Source organism: Enoplosus armatus, chromosome 13 (genome assembly GCF_043641665.1).
Source record: "Enoplosus armatus isolate fEnoArm2 chromosome 13, fEnoArm2.hap1, whole genome shotgun sequence".
NCBI lineage: Eukaryota > Metazoa > Chordata > Actinopteri > Centrarchiformes > Enoplosidae > Enoplosus > Enoplosus armatus.
Genome location: NC_092192.1, coordinates 16,975,414 through 16,989,485, shown reverse-complemented (window position 1 = coordinate 16,989,485; position 14,072 = coordinate 16,975,414). Strand labels below are relative to the sequence as shown.

The 14,072-nt window shown below is 38.9% G+C and overlaps 1 protein-coding gene across 1 annotated transcript in view; it reads left to right on the top strand.

Annotated features, from left to right (window-relative positions):
• Positions 1-14,072, top strand: part of LOC139294986 (RNA-binding protein Musashi homolog 2-like) — a 218,135-nt gene that overhangs the window by 4,848 nt on the left and 199,215 nt on the right. The window contains exon 5 of the mRNA XM_070917022.1: positions 6,734-6,775. Within this exon, the coding sequence (XP_070773123.1) occupies positions 6,734-6,775 (42 nt within the window). The remainder of the gene's footprint in view (positions 1-6,733; positions 6,776-14,072) is intronic.

The window sequence follows — 14,072 nt, the reverse complement described above, 5'->3', positions numbered from 1 at the left end:
CAGATGTTGGTTTGATACAAGCCTCCTACTTTTGCATGTGCATGTGCTTGTATGAGTCCACACCAGCGTTTTTGTCCCTAGTAACCTTGAAAGGAGTGAGTGGCTGGAGGTGCTGTGACTGAACAGGTTTGAGTCATATTATACATCCAGGGAAAGTGGAAATCTTACCTAATTTCTATTTTTTCCCCCTTGTTTGTTTATCTCATTTTTATTTTACAGGTATAGTTGGATGTGTGTGTTAAATCTGTGTGGCTTTGGTATTCTGACAAACACACACACATAATATAGTATTATTATTAAGAGGCATTTCATACTTTGATTACATTAATACCTCACAAAGCATTTAATTATGGAACATAATTTTAGCATAACATTTCCCTGTGGTTGAGAGCTATAGAATCAATGTAACTCTCACGAAAGTGCCAGGATGTGCAAAGATAGGCACACCATCACAGTCTTCCTCTTCTTTTTTTTTTTTTTCTTTTTTTTTTACTGTGTGCTCTGCTTTTTGTCCGGTTATGAAAACACTCAGACTAGGATGAATGTGAATGAGACATATGGAGAAGCACAGCCTGCGGCTTCAAAACACACATGCTGGTAATTCAGAACATATTTACCATTTTTCATGATGCTTTGTTCGGTTTAGAAATATGCAACTCATAGCATCTGTTCCCGAAGATGTTTCAGCGCAGGCCGGTATGAACAGGGGAGTTCATAGTACATGATTTTGCATTTGAGAAGTAACAGTTGAGAGCTTAACACGGAAGTCGATTGATTCCAGGTCTGCATTTGTTAGTTTTATGTAAAGCAGTTATAGTAACATTTTTTAAAATACATTTTTACAAATATCAGGGCTAGGTGGATCTGCCAAAGGTTATATTTGAATGCAAATTATGAGTTTGTTCGTGATAGTGTGATGCCATTCATCATAGTTTAAACAGCATAAACATAGTTTCAATGTTAATGTATTGTTTTCTTGCAAGAGAAACATATTCTATGTGGTCCCGGGTTAATTCCAGCCTTTATTGAATGACCCCAGGTCAACCTATACTCGCAGTTTTGATGTTTTAGGTGAGGCAGGAAACAACCCGAGAGGAAAGGAGGAAAAAGGCATGGATGAGCAGCTGTTCTGGGCAGATCTAAATCATATTCATCACATAGGATTTGGAAGTAAATTCAAATCAGTGAGCTAAACTTTAAGTATAGCAGGTGCTCTGTCTTCTGCAGTTAATTATGGCTGAAGGCATTATTAGTTCATGCTGTATCTGTCTCTTGTCGGTACATACAGAACATCAGATGTTTAATTGTTTGTTTCAGTAATGTAATATCTTGTGTAATTCCAATAAATCTGGATCACACTCACATTGGTGTAGCATATTTTTAAGAAAAACAAAAGATGGCCAATTTGCTTTTTGAGCATGACATTGGTCAAATTCTCATTATTGATTTGAGGAGCGTAACAAACTATATCTCCGAGGTGTTATTCCACCGCAAAAATCAGTAAAGATTGACAGCACAGATATGAAACATTTTATGTTTTAATTTCTTGTCTATTTCGTTGGTATCACACAGGCACACCTGTGGACCTGCTCACTCACTTAAGTTGGGGGAAGCTGTAAGCTTTGATAAGCCTTTTCCTTTTAGCTTAAACACCACATCATCATGCTAGCGTAGATATGTCTTAAGAGGGGGGAAGAGAGTTTACCCAGGAGCTGCATTAATATATGAAATCCTTTTGTAAGATGTGAACTTAAGATATATGCTGTTTCTCTGCCCTGATCTCCCACAGTCGCATGCAGAAGCAGCCCTCAGAGACCCTGTAGTAAAAGACTGTGGAAGATAAAAGATGGTGGGCTGGGGTTGGGGGGATTCCTCTTGGTCTGTTCTCATTTATTACGTTGACATATCAGGTTGTATGATGTCTTGAAGAAATCCACTTTTATTCGGCGTGAGATCATGTTTCATCACATAACAAAGGTGTATCGAAACTATTAATTTGAAAAAGTCTGGTTAGGGTGATATAAAGAGGTTAAGGTGAGCAAATACTCAAAGGTGCTTCACTGGAGAGGCCAGTTTTGCCTTAGAGGGAGGAAAAAGCCCTTGGCACAGACTACAGCTGTGTGAGATACTTCACCAGTAGTGCATCTTTAGCATGTCACTAGTCATGCCCTTGTGCCCCTCGTGAACCGAACTGTGTAAACTTGGTGAGATACTTAACATTTATCTGAGATACCCACATTGCAAATGGCACACATACCATAATTGCAGAGCCCTTTGAAAATGACATCACATTAGAGGCTGCCAGTCAATTGTACATAACAGGTACTGCTGCCATTAGGTGGTTATAGTAATTTAATCAATGGAAAAAAGGGCCCCATATATCCTACATACAGCTGTACTGTACGTAACAGATGCTGGTAATAATCATACCCTAATCTAACCTGATAGAAGATGGAACTTTTTCTATTTCTCACAAAGAACATAATGACATGAGATATGTGAATTAGGTCTGGCACAAATTTAAAATTATGATTTTGTTGTAGCTCATACATAAAAAAAGTAAGCTCATTGGTGGTTGGTTTTCAAAGATGAATTTTGATGGCAGTTTTAATTTCAACGCATTATCAGCTGCACCTAACTATTATTTTCATAATTGATGAATCTGCAAATTTTTACATTTTGTGATCAATGGTTTGCCCTATAGAACATCAAAAACAAATTTCCTAGTCTGACCGACAGTCCAAAATCTCATTCCCCCATTCACACACTGACTGAGCTGCCATGCAAGGTGCTGGCCTCCGGGGATCGAACCCCCAACCCGCTTTACCCTGCTCTACATCCCGTGCAGCAGTGCTAACCACTGCATCACCATGCCGCCCATAATCTTTGCAGCTCTACATTACATCATGTATTACAATCATCGCAATAAGAAGTTTTGGCCATATCTTCCAGCCATACCTGTGTTTGGACCAGTAAGGTGTGTTTAAAGTCCTATTTCTGTTAAAAACCCTGCTTATAACAACAAGACAGCAACAATGGGCATCATCAATTAGTAGATTGTCTATGCTGTTGCGCCTCAGTCAAGTCAATCCAAGTGAAGTTTATTACATGCTACTTAATGAATTTTACAGTCCAAATGACCTTCATACTTCCACAGTATGAAAACAACAAACAAAAGGTAAATTCCCGGTGTTTACCTGCTTAATAGTGCTGGCTTCCCCTCGTTTGAGCAGCTAATCTGGCAGCTAATAAAACGTAATGTTCAAAGGTGGAGCACATTCATATTCAGAGCAGATTGTTCATTCAGCTCCAAGTCAGGTTTCCAAATATGTGCTGTTTAGTTTGTATGCACTGCTTGTAATGCTTCCATGATAAATACATTTCCTAGAGGGGGGTTAATAAAGTACTTTTGCTGCTACTAGATGATAACCATACAGCTACAGCTGGATGGGAGGTCTTGCTTTCTACACGACAGTTACATGTCTTTAAGTAATGACGGTGAATACGCTACAGGAATTATTCCGTGCTGAAGTGTTTTAATGTGTTTTTTGGTACACGTTCCCTAAAAATTGCCTTCTCTACTTAGGCTTGTGATTTGTTCCCAGAATCCATTTCAACAAACCACAGCGAGTATGCCTAAACTTGTTGCGTTCAGCTGACGTCGGTGGAGAATGCGAAGATTACAGTGAAAGCAATGGCACAATAGGACAAGGAGTGTTTTTTCCCCTAACCCATTAAGAAAAGTACTTTCTGAAAAACAAAAAGGACCAAAACATGCCAGGTAAATCACTAATAGGTATTTTTTTCAATTATTGTAAAACATTTTTTAGGTATTGATAGATGAAAACAGACTTGAGTGAAATAACATTTACAAGTACTGTATGTGGAATTACTGAAACAAGTGCCCTACCAAGGTCCGGTTGACTGACCCCAAACCTGATGGTATGTGTGCTGCATAACAAAAATGTTTCAGGAAGGAAGTATCATGTGAAACCGAGACAACATAATCTGTGGTTCAGTGGTACGGTTAGTCAGTGCAGTAATGCATATTTTAGCTCTTGGCTGTAAGTATGGAGGCACATTCTACATAAAAATCGCATGCACATGAATATGTAAACCAAAGGGAAACAATTGCTACCCCCCCCCCTCATAATTTCAAATTTCTCAAAGGAGTCATTCATCATAAGTTGTGACCTAAAAAGGTGCTGCTACAGCATTTCTCAGAAGGATTGGTTAGTAAGTCCTCATTGCCTAATTTGGTTGCATTGCTCTGAGTGTGATTTGAACAATCTGCAGTATCATAGCCTCATGTTGAACACAATTCTGTGCATATAATTGTCTCTACTTGATAATTGTAATATTTTAAACTGACAGAAAACTATATGACCTTCATTGCTGCTGTGTTTAAGTGCTCTCGTGTGCATGTGGAAACTAGAAGCTTCTTAGTGAATGGAAATTCTCAGCAGGACAGAAAAACAATTAGTTTATGCGGTGTGATGAAATGAGGTTTGATATGTTTTGTATAGGCTTAAAAAGTAAGATACATTACCAAGTATAGGACTTTGGTATTCAAAGCATAATGTGTTGTCTTTGCTCAAATAGGGTGCACAAAATAATTGAGTTTGAATTGGTTATGCCTGGGGCTAAGTGCTAAAACAAATCTTTAAATGAAATTCATTACAAGCAGGGTTGCCATACCCAGGTGTTATTGAATTCATTTCTCATTTTGACCTGATTTAGAAAGATAACAGTAATAACTGAGACTGACAGAAAAGATGACAATGACATTGCACATCATGGTTTCCCTTCAAACACATTAAAACGTAGTCAGTCTCATTGGCTTAATTGATCGGTGCAGATGGTGTCTTTTGTTCTTGTGTTCCTCGATTCATTTTCTTTCTATTGTTTTTCTCAGCAGGAAGAGAGATATCTTTTTCTTAAATAAATCCATCTGTGCTGAAGGACTTACTGTTATGAATGCATAGAATTGGTACACTAATTGTAAATATTTCAGTATAACACATGGCAAAATATGGCACATGAAAGGATTTTCTGTTAAACACAAATGAGTAATATTATAATATTATAAAAGTATAATATTATATTGGGGGGAATTTCTCTTTTTAGAATTCATTGGTATCTAGGCAGGAGAGATTTAGGATGGCATAGCTGTTCGAGATAGATCCTCATTGTAAGTGCAAGGTTGATGAGACCCCTCACCACATACCTCCACACCAGTAAAATTAACGAGGAAAATGAAGCTAATGAGATAACAAACACAAGATGGAGAAACGGGCTGATCTGACGCATCCTCCTGGTTATTTGGCAATATCTGGAGGCGTCACCGGCCTCAGACTCTCATTTTCTCCCTGTCATATTCAATCAGCGATTCCTGCCTAAAATAAAGGCAAGTCTCTGCTGCGACCATGGCCAGCAGAGCAATGTGGTGGCTGGCCTCCACACCAACTTTTTTTTTTTTAAAGCAGCTGTGTCCTTTTTTGAATATATATCAGTTGGTAAGCAGATAATTTAGTGGCATCAATATTTTCGTCTGAAGACCAATTCACACACAGTAATTAGCAGTAATTAATATGTGGTTTCCTAAAGTTCATTGCCCAATGCAACGAATGTGGTGCCTAGAATGTGTCATTGCGCTCCATCAATTGTAGATAATTTGCTAGAGTAAATAATGAGGTCAGTGATATTGGCCAGCTCTCTTCAAATCCTCATAATAACAAATTCTGTACTGTCATTAGTCAGTGTTCAAGAGATAAATTCTTGAGGTGAATGCTATTTTGTTTTTAACATGAAGGTCGGCCCAGTGACAGTCCTGACAAACTTACTTAACTTGGAATCAAAGCAGTTATTGGGCCAAATCTCTGCACCAGGATAATTAACAAGGGGCCATGTTAGGTAATAGGCCAACAGTAAATTTAAATGATCTGCTGTTTTAGAGTCGGGATCAATGTACTGAATAATAAGGTTCTGTTGTTGCATAGTGCATTAAATGGTAGTTTACAAATGAACTGGTCATTGGGAACATACACTGAATTAGGAATTGATTTAATAGCATTCAACTGCAACATGGCTATATAATATAGTACATCACATTTTCATTATCAGTTGTTTTATTTGCTTCCAAGTTATCAAAGCTGGTGCACATTCTTGTAATAGCCCTAACCATGATCATTCCTTTCCTTAGTGAAAATAACTTTCTCTACCCTTAACCAAACTGGGGGACAGAGGGAAAAAAATGCCATCAGATTTGACAAAAGTCAGGTCTGATTTAGCAGCCCCATTGTGTTACAAGAATTCTTCTTTACTCTGTTCTTATCACCACTTTTGGATTGGGTCATTCATGTGCACTTAATTTGTAATAGCAATTGTGCTCTTGAATGCAGCTTTGGTTTCTGAAAATGCTTCTCAAATTCAAAAAGCAGACTATTTCACCACAGGCTGATTATGCAGCTTTTGTAAATCTTAATGGCTTCGATATATTGTTATCATCACTATTATCGTATAAGTTACGTTTTGAATATGTATTACTGCTATTAAAATACTAGTATTTACTCCTGACCACGCAGGATTTAAAATGTGACTATGTGAATGGTTGCACTCTGGTTCCCCTTGTGGGCTCAGACTTTAAGAAATATTTTTCAACACCTGTCCATTGCCTGGAAATATAAAAGCTTTTCTTTTAACAACAATGTTGCTATTCTTTTCTCATTCTCAGATTGATCCTAAGGTTGCCTTTCCCCGTCGCGCCCAGCCTAAGGTAAGAATAAATTGGTCACTAACCCTGCTCAAAGAAAATGATTATGTCTCATGTCACTAGCTTACCTAATTTTGCGTGCTCATGCAGCAGATACAAAGAAGCAGTGGTTGTCTGTTTGTTATTGTAGATAAATACCTAGTCTGGCTCCATTGTTCTCACCTTGTCTATGCTGTTTAACCAAAGCAATTAAAGTTGGACATATTAGACTTTAAGGGAATTTTCAGCATGATTGAGGTTATGTTGTTTTTTGTATTACCTCACCTTTTTATATCTACTTTTTTATATTTATTTTTTTCCAGTGCTTTTATGCATATATTTGCATTTCATCCCTCATCATAGTTGTTTTGAATGTCAAATGCTTTGAAATTAACTTCCTTTCTATTACAATATAGTTCCTTTATGTCAGAGAGTGCCACAGAGTATAAGTGGCGAAACCATCTTGCTTTGGTAACTCGTCTGTTGGCCTGACAGCGTTGTGACTGACAGGAGACAGACTCTAATGTATCTGCTATTGGTTGAAAGTTTGATTCTGGTGTCTTGTGTTGGCTGTTTATAGTGTTTTTGAAGGTGCACATTTATGTAAAATGGAAAGCGTTTTATTAGTGAAGAGCAGCATATTAGCCTGACTGAATTTGCAAGAAATGATTGAAATGATTCATTCATTGAAAATGAAATGATTGGTGACTTCTCATTGACACTGATGAATGACATTTACTGACTGAATCATAAGTCTATGGAGTTTCTGCAGCATTTGGAGTTGAATGGGACTGAATGACATAAGTGATTTAGAAATATCTTTAATTGTGGTGCATGCATGTAGACATTGTCACAATTAGCATGGAAAGAATGGGTGATTTAAAAAATAAGCCAAACTCCAATCACACAGGAACTGTTGTACGAGCTCCTCATAATGCGTATTATCTTTTCCTTTTCTTGATTACTGGTCTTGAGCAGTTCTATTGACAATTAAATATTCAGTGTGTGCAGATGGTGCTGTGGCGTAGTCAAGGGCTTTGTTGACATGCCCTCTCACACCATCCCCCAGTATTTAATGTGCAGGCTATAGCTCAGTACAGTGTAGCGCTATTCAGCATCGCTATCAGGGCTTTTTCCACCTAAACCAGGTGGAAATCGATAATAGATTTTCTCCTTCCCACTGGATCAGAGAGAGGCATTGTTAAAGAGTTGGTCAGGTTTCAAATGAGGAATTGGCAGTGCAGGCTTTCAAAGCCAGAGCACATGGTGACTTAAGGATATCGGCATATGGTTGAGAAACTACCAGTGTTCCTCCACATTTTCTTACATGGCAAGTATATCACTCTAACTTTTTCTGTTCCGAGCCTTTCTCATAAAAGTGAAATGTGCAATAAAACAGCTCATATGTTTGATGATGCTTCCAATTTTTAAGCGAACAAGAAACTCCTCTTGCTGTCGTGGTTATTGTAAATCTTTTTTTAAACAGTGTTGTACTTTTTTTTAGCAATGACTCAGAGAAGGAAACATTATATTTTGAGCTGTTCTACAGGTCTTAAACATATTTGTCATTCCACCTTGCGTGAATCATAACTTTGTGAAATAATGACACCATAACAGAATTTGTGGCCCTGCAAAAGCCTTGTACCAATGATTTATAAAATGGCTATAGGGCAAGCTTGTTAGAGAAGAAAAATGGCTGTATTGAACGTGGATTATAAAGGATCTTCAAGCAATGGGATTAAGCCAGATAGATTAACATTGCATGGGTTTGTACTTTCTGTTCAATTGATTTAAGACCTTTAAAAGAAGTCCCATTCTGAGGTTCCCGTTTAGAAAGTCCTCTCTGTTTTGCATTTGCTTTCTTTTGTCCCTCTTTCCCCTCCACTGTCTGCCTGCCTGGCTGCTTATGCAGCTGTTGAATAGGCTTCGTTCTTGTTTAAAGAAGCTCGCCTTGGCAGGTGCCTCGGTGGCACGGGCTTCGGGGAGCAAATCGTGACGAGACCAATCAGCGTTAATTTTCTCACGGCTAACAATGACCTCACAAGTAACCCTGCCAATGACCTCCCGCTGCTGAATGCTGCAGTATGGTAAAACTATACAGTATGTACAGCACGTAGAGTAATGCTGAAAACAGACAGGAAGTGAAGGTGAACACAGAGGACATTTCACTGTAAACAACTGAAGGTGTTTGCACCAGGATGACAGGATCACAGGAAAAACAACTTGTATCAGCGGGTGCTACTGACACTGCCCCAAAACATGGACAGCTCCATTGTAAAGAGACGGTCAGAAATAGACAGAGAGGAGTGTGGCAACAAATAATCATTAGGCTATATTGAAGTAGACAGCCTTGCAATCATTAAATTTAAATCTGATTTGACTTGTATGACAAAGTCGACTTGATTTGATGCGTACAATTCTGGAGAATTTTAAAGTGAAACATTTTTGTTTTTAAGGCCAGTATTATACCTGAATTGTAGGTTACTGTCATGATAAGACATAAATATGTTCTTGTATGACAAGTCACTGAGTGCAGATTACCTCTGCTTTGCACCTTGCATTTGTGAATCTTGTATATGTTTGATTTTAGTAATCAATGATTCAAAGGTGAGATAATCACAGGTTTTGTCAATCAAGGAAAACATGCTAAAGAAATGCAAACTGGCACGCACATTACCAATGAATAATGCCACACAACTGAAGCTTATCTTAAGACTTAAAAGTGAACATTTTGTATTAGAAATAGAAGCTGTGCTTACAAGTCATGTCAAAAGGTATCAATGCCGACTAGCCTACAAATATACAGGGATTAGGTTTGATCTGCAGATGATTGACAGGTGAGAATGAAAGGATTAAACAATGATGATGTCATGCAAAGTGCTTTATGTACATTCATTTATACCTTGTCTCGTCCTAGGATATTCAGCCTGGCTGGGGTTAGCCATGGCTTTATTAGATAGCTTTAGAATGCCGGGATGTTTCAGCATCTCAACGTTTAGTTTCATAACAAGCCATGATCCATTCTAAATATATTTGATTTAATGCCATTCTTGTAATATATAAGTTATTATAATGATTTTATTGTAGCTTATTTCTGAAAATATGTTACAAGTACAGTTATGTGGAGCAAAATATATTCATCATTCATTTTTTTTTTCCATAGTATCATTACATTATGACATGTCTGGGGTTACCTTTGGGAAATTGTTTAGCGGAAGGTTTTCTTCTTTGAGATTGCAACATGCTTCTCTGATCTGTGGAGCGAATGTAAGATGTGTCAGTCAATCACCTTTTTAAGCTGAATCATGCGTCTCATCTCATCATCAATGTAGATATTCGATGACGGTTCTCACTCTTTAAATACGTGGTCATTGCTGTGTGGTGTAGCACCACTGTTCATTTCCACTGAAGCATAACAAGCCTAATATTATATTTCAGAAAAATGTAATAATGTGCTTTGATGTTACTCTTTTAAATGGCGAGGTGGGGTGTCTCCAAGATAATCATGTGGGGAAACCCTGATGTCTTAAGAGTTTTCAGGAGACGGCTGTTTTGGAAGCACAGTTTATATATTTTGGTCAAGTCTTTTTTAAAGGAGAGGTTCATATATTTTCGGGTCTATTTTAATACAATACTCACATGTCATATGTATGTTGAAAGAGTTATTGGTCACTGCAATAATATTCTTTCTATTCCAAGTGTGTTTCCAATCCTTATTTTATTTCCCATCTAAATTTCCAGCCTGTTGAGGAACTGATGATTGCCTTAAGAATCCCACATGCCTTGTTAGTATTGTGACTGTGTACAGAAAGTGGTAAAGAAGACAGAGATGAGATGATGCTGTGTCTTGCCGTCTCCTTGTTTGATATTTTCCAGTAAGGTTCACACTGAAAGATGTAAACGAGGCCTGCTCTCAGTTTCCTGGAGAAATCAAAGCGACGGTTTCCGTCGACATTGCTCGAGATTTACCACTCAACTGCTGGCGTCATTACCGCTGCCGCTGCTGCTTTTGTTTCCCACAGTGGAGTCACACACAACCATGGCATGTCTCAGCATGATTTTAATTGCCAGTGGGACCGTGGCCACTTCAGTGGGAGATGAGTTCTGATGGCTTGTTATGGAAATGAAAGGAAGGAGCAGCAACCATTTACAGAGCAATGGGCATAACCCTTTCCTCGCTCCTCATAAAGGGATTTGCCATGTAAGCCATCCCGAACAGGTTGTCACTGTGTCTCTGGCAGTCTTTGGGATGCAGAAAGAAGACTCTATCTGTGCACAAATAGATGTGTACTGCACTGAAGCAGCTGTGACAACACTCCCAGAAAAAGTTTATTTTGTTTGCTATGACAGTTTTCTTTCCGGAAACTTCTCATACTAAACTGCTTGCGTTAATGTCAGTGAGGAGGAAGGTACACTGGTTGAGGTAATTCTGGGCTATCAGTCAAAAATACCATCAAGAGCACCCACATTGTACTCCAACGTGTGACAGCTGTGACTGTGGCTTCTCTGTTCACGGCCTACTGTGAGTGTCGGTCTACCTCTGGCAGCTGGAGCTCTCTCTTTCTCTTTGTCTCACTCTGTCTTTGCATGTCACTTTCTCTCTCTGTCTTCTCCTATTTCTTCTCCCTCTCTCGTATTTTCTATGAATGGGAAATTGACCAGTACCCCCACCTCCTCCACTTGTCTGCTTCCCACAGCTCTCTCAGGGACTGTGTGTGCTTTATGTTAAGACTCTCAGGTGTATTGTGATTCTTGAGATCTCAAGTCTTTTTTCATTTTTAATGAAGTCAAATAATAAGGCGGCATGCAAATACACACTCTCATTCCCTGTGCCTTTTGCATTGTGTGACATAAACATGCACTCACACACACATAAGACCACATGTACACATACTGTATTAAAGAGGCACAGGTGTGTCGTTTTATGTACACGTTCTTTTACTTAACTACTTTACTTTATCTCTCCGTCACTCCGTCTCTGTGCTCTTTTCTGTGCTTCTTTTAGGATTACAAGGCCTTGTAAATCCAGTCTTACACCTTGCTCAGTTATTTGATCTAGATTTAGCATTATGATATTCCTCTTCTCAAAATGATCCTTATTTTAAATGACACAGCTCACTGCTGGGAAAATGAAACCTCTGTAGCTGCCAACCCCTTTGAATGTCCCTGTGAGTTTATTAAAAGCACCAGCTTCCCTCGTTCCAACTCTGCACAGCTGCACGAGTCTGAAAGAATATTCAAGGACAAAAGTCTTTAATGTAGAACAGAATGCCGTATCAATATCTTTGTTCGGCTTTACAGTTCATGACAACGAGCCCTCCCAAATATTTATTATGTGAAGGAAGATTATTTCTTATTGGACATTTTCTTATTTCAAGGCATTTCTACTGTGCAGATAGCACACAGAGTAGAAGAACGAGAAGGAATGTTATGTTGTGCAGGCTATTATCCGAACCTGACGTTGCATTTCAAGGCATATGGCACAAGTCTTATCCTGGTGAGCGACCAAGATGTCCAACTGAAAAGATATTTGCTGTATTTCTCAAAATAAATGCACTTTTGAAATGGGTTTTACAACTGACGCTAAATGCACTGACGTTTCACTGAAACCAAGAGACAGACTGAAGACAGCGGAAAAGTGACAAGCGAGTTGATGGGAATTCTTCACTGCCACTCTCCTCTCACCCCTGAAAAAAACAGATGTGCAGCCAACATAAATAAACCCTCCTTTAGATGGAGGATGACACAAGGAGTTGTTTTTCCCCCTGTGGTAATGGCTACTGTGCCGGAGCTGGAGATGGGTTTAAATCCCTGACCCGTCAGCTCCTTTGCTTTCAGTAGCCTCTGTGGAACTGCTCCAGATGAAAATGGGGCCAGAGCACAGACATATGAATGACTGTTTGTTTGGTGGTCAGACACAATCACCAACAGAGTGACCCAGTTAACGGGTAGTCAAAGCGATATTCAGTTCGATTCATGCATGTTTTTTTTTTGTATTTCACACTTTCTAAATGTATCTTGTGTCCATTTTTTCATGCATTCCTCCAATGTTTATGCATCAATGGAAAAATAAATTATGTGTAAATGTAAATGCTAGTGTAATTAGTTTTTTACTGCGGAGATGATAAGAACTCATATTTCTTTTGTTGAATAATTGCCAGATCGCTTATAAATGTAGCGCACATGTGTGTGATTCTTCTTTCCTCGGCCTCCCTCTTTCTCTGCTCCGGTCTCCTTGGTTGCGGGTGGAGAGTAATTAGGTTTTCTAGGGGATTGAGGGGTTCTTACAATGCTTACCAATGGCAGCAGTCAGGCAGGCTAGTGCTGGCAGGGCAGAGAGGACAGAGGGCTGTGCAGGAGCCTGGGACTGCTAAACCTGATGCTGACTGACAGTAATGAGGACAGCCTGCTAGCCAGGATAGAGAGGAGAGGAGAGGAGAGGAGGGCATGGTCCTCCACTATACCTCTCAAGACCTCTTATCAAAGCCTCTGCGCGTACGCACACACATGTACACACAGAAATACAAACAACACAGGCCCACACACATAAAAACACAAGTGTGATGTGTGCTGGGTAGACCAGTGCAATCACTGTGCTGTGTTATATCAGTCTTATTTTGCTTTACTCATGAACCTTTATAGAAAGATTCAAAAATAAATCAATTGTTTTCCATTTAAAAAATGTAGTATGTTATAGAGCAGTTCGTGACTTTCTGTTTAATAGCAGGCCTTTATTTCATTTAGAAAGGACCCAAGATAAGGTGTTTCATGCACAGTAAAAATAGCATATTCATGTTTTTCCTCAAATAAATAAGTAAATTACTATCAATATTTAAGTACCTTGTATGTGTTACTGTAGTTACTGTAAGTTAAAAAAAGATTGACTGCAGGTAACAGTAATAAAATATGTGGTAGTGTCCTGACAATCTGAGTGGCTTTGGTCAGCACAAACCAACAGTGACTCTGACCTTGGGCCCTCCGCAGCTGAAGCACTGTTCTGTATTAGTGCACTGCGATTATGTGACAGGTGGATTAGCCGGTCGTGTGCAGCTTTTCCATGATATGAACATCTTTTTTCAATCTCCTTTAGTCTCCACCCATCCAATGTGAAAGACTAAGATTGGGAATGAAGCAGAGAGGCACTTAACTTTGAAAGTCATCACTTCAGGGAGTGGCTTTGGCAGCTAGAGAGGCTGATGAGGAACGCATTTCTAATTTTTTAACACTGACCTTTTTGAGATTGCGTTTGAATTAAATATTTGAAATAATTAAAAAGGGACGTCCACCTTAATCAGGATGATGAGTTCCATTGTGTTTTTCA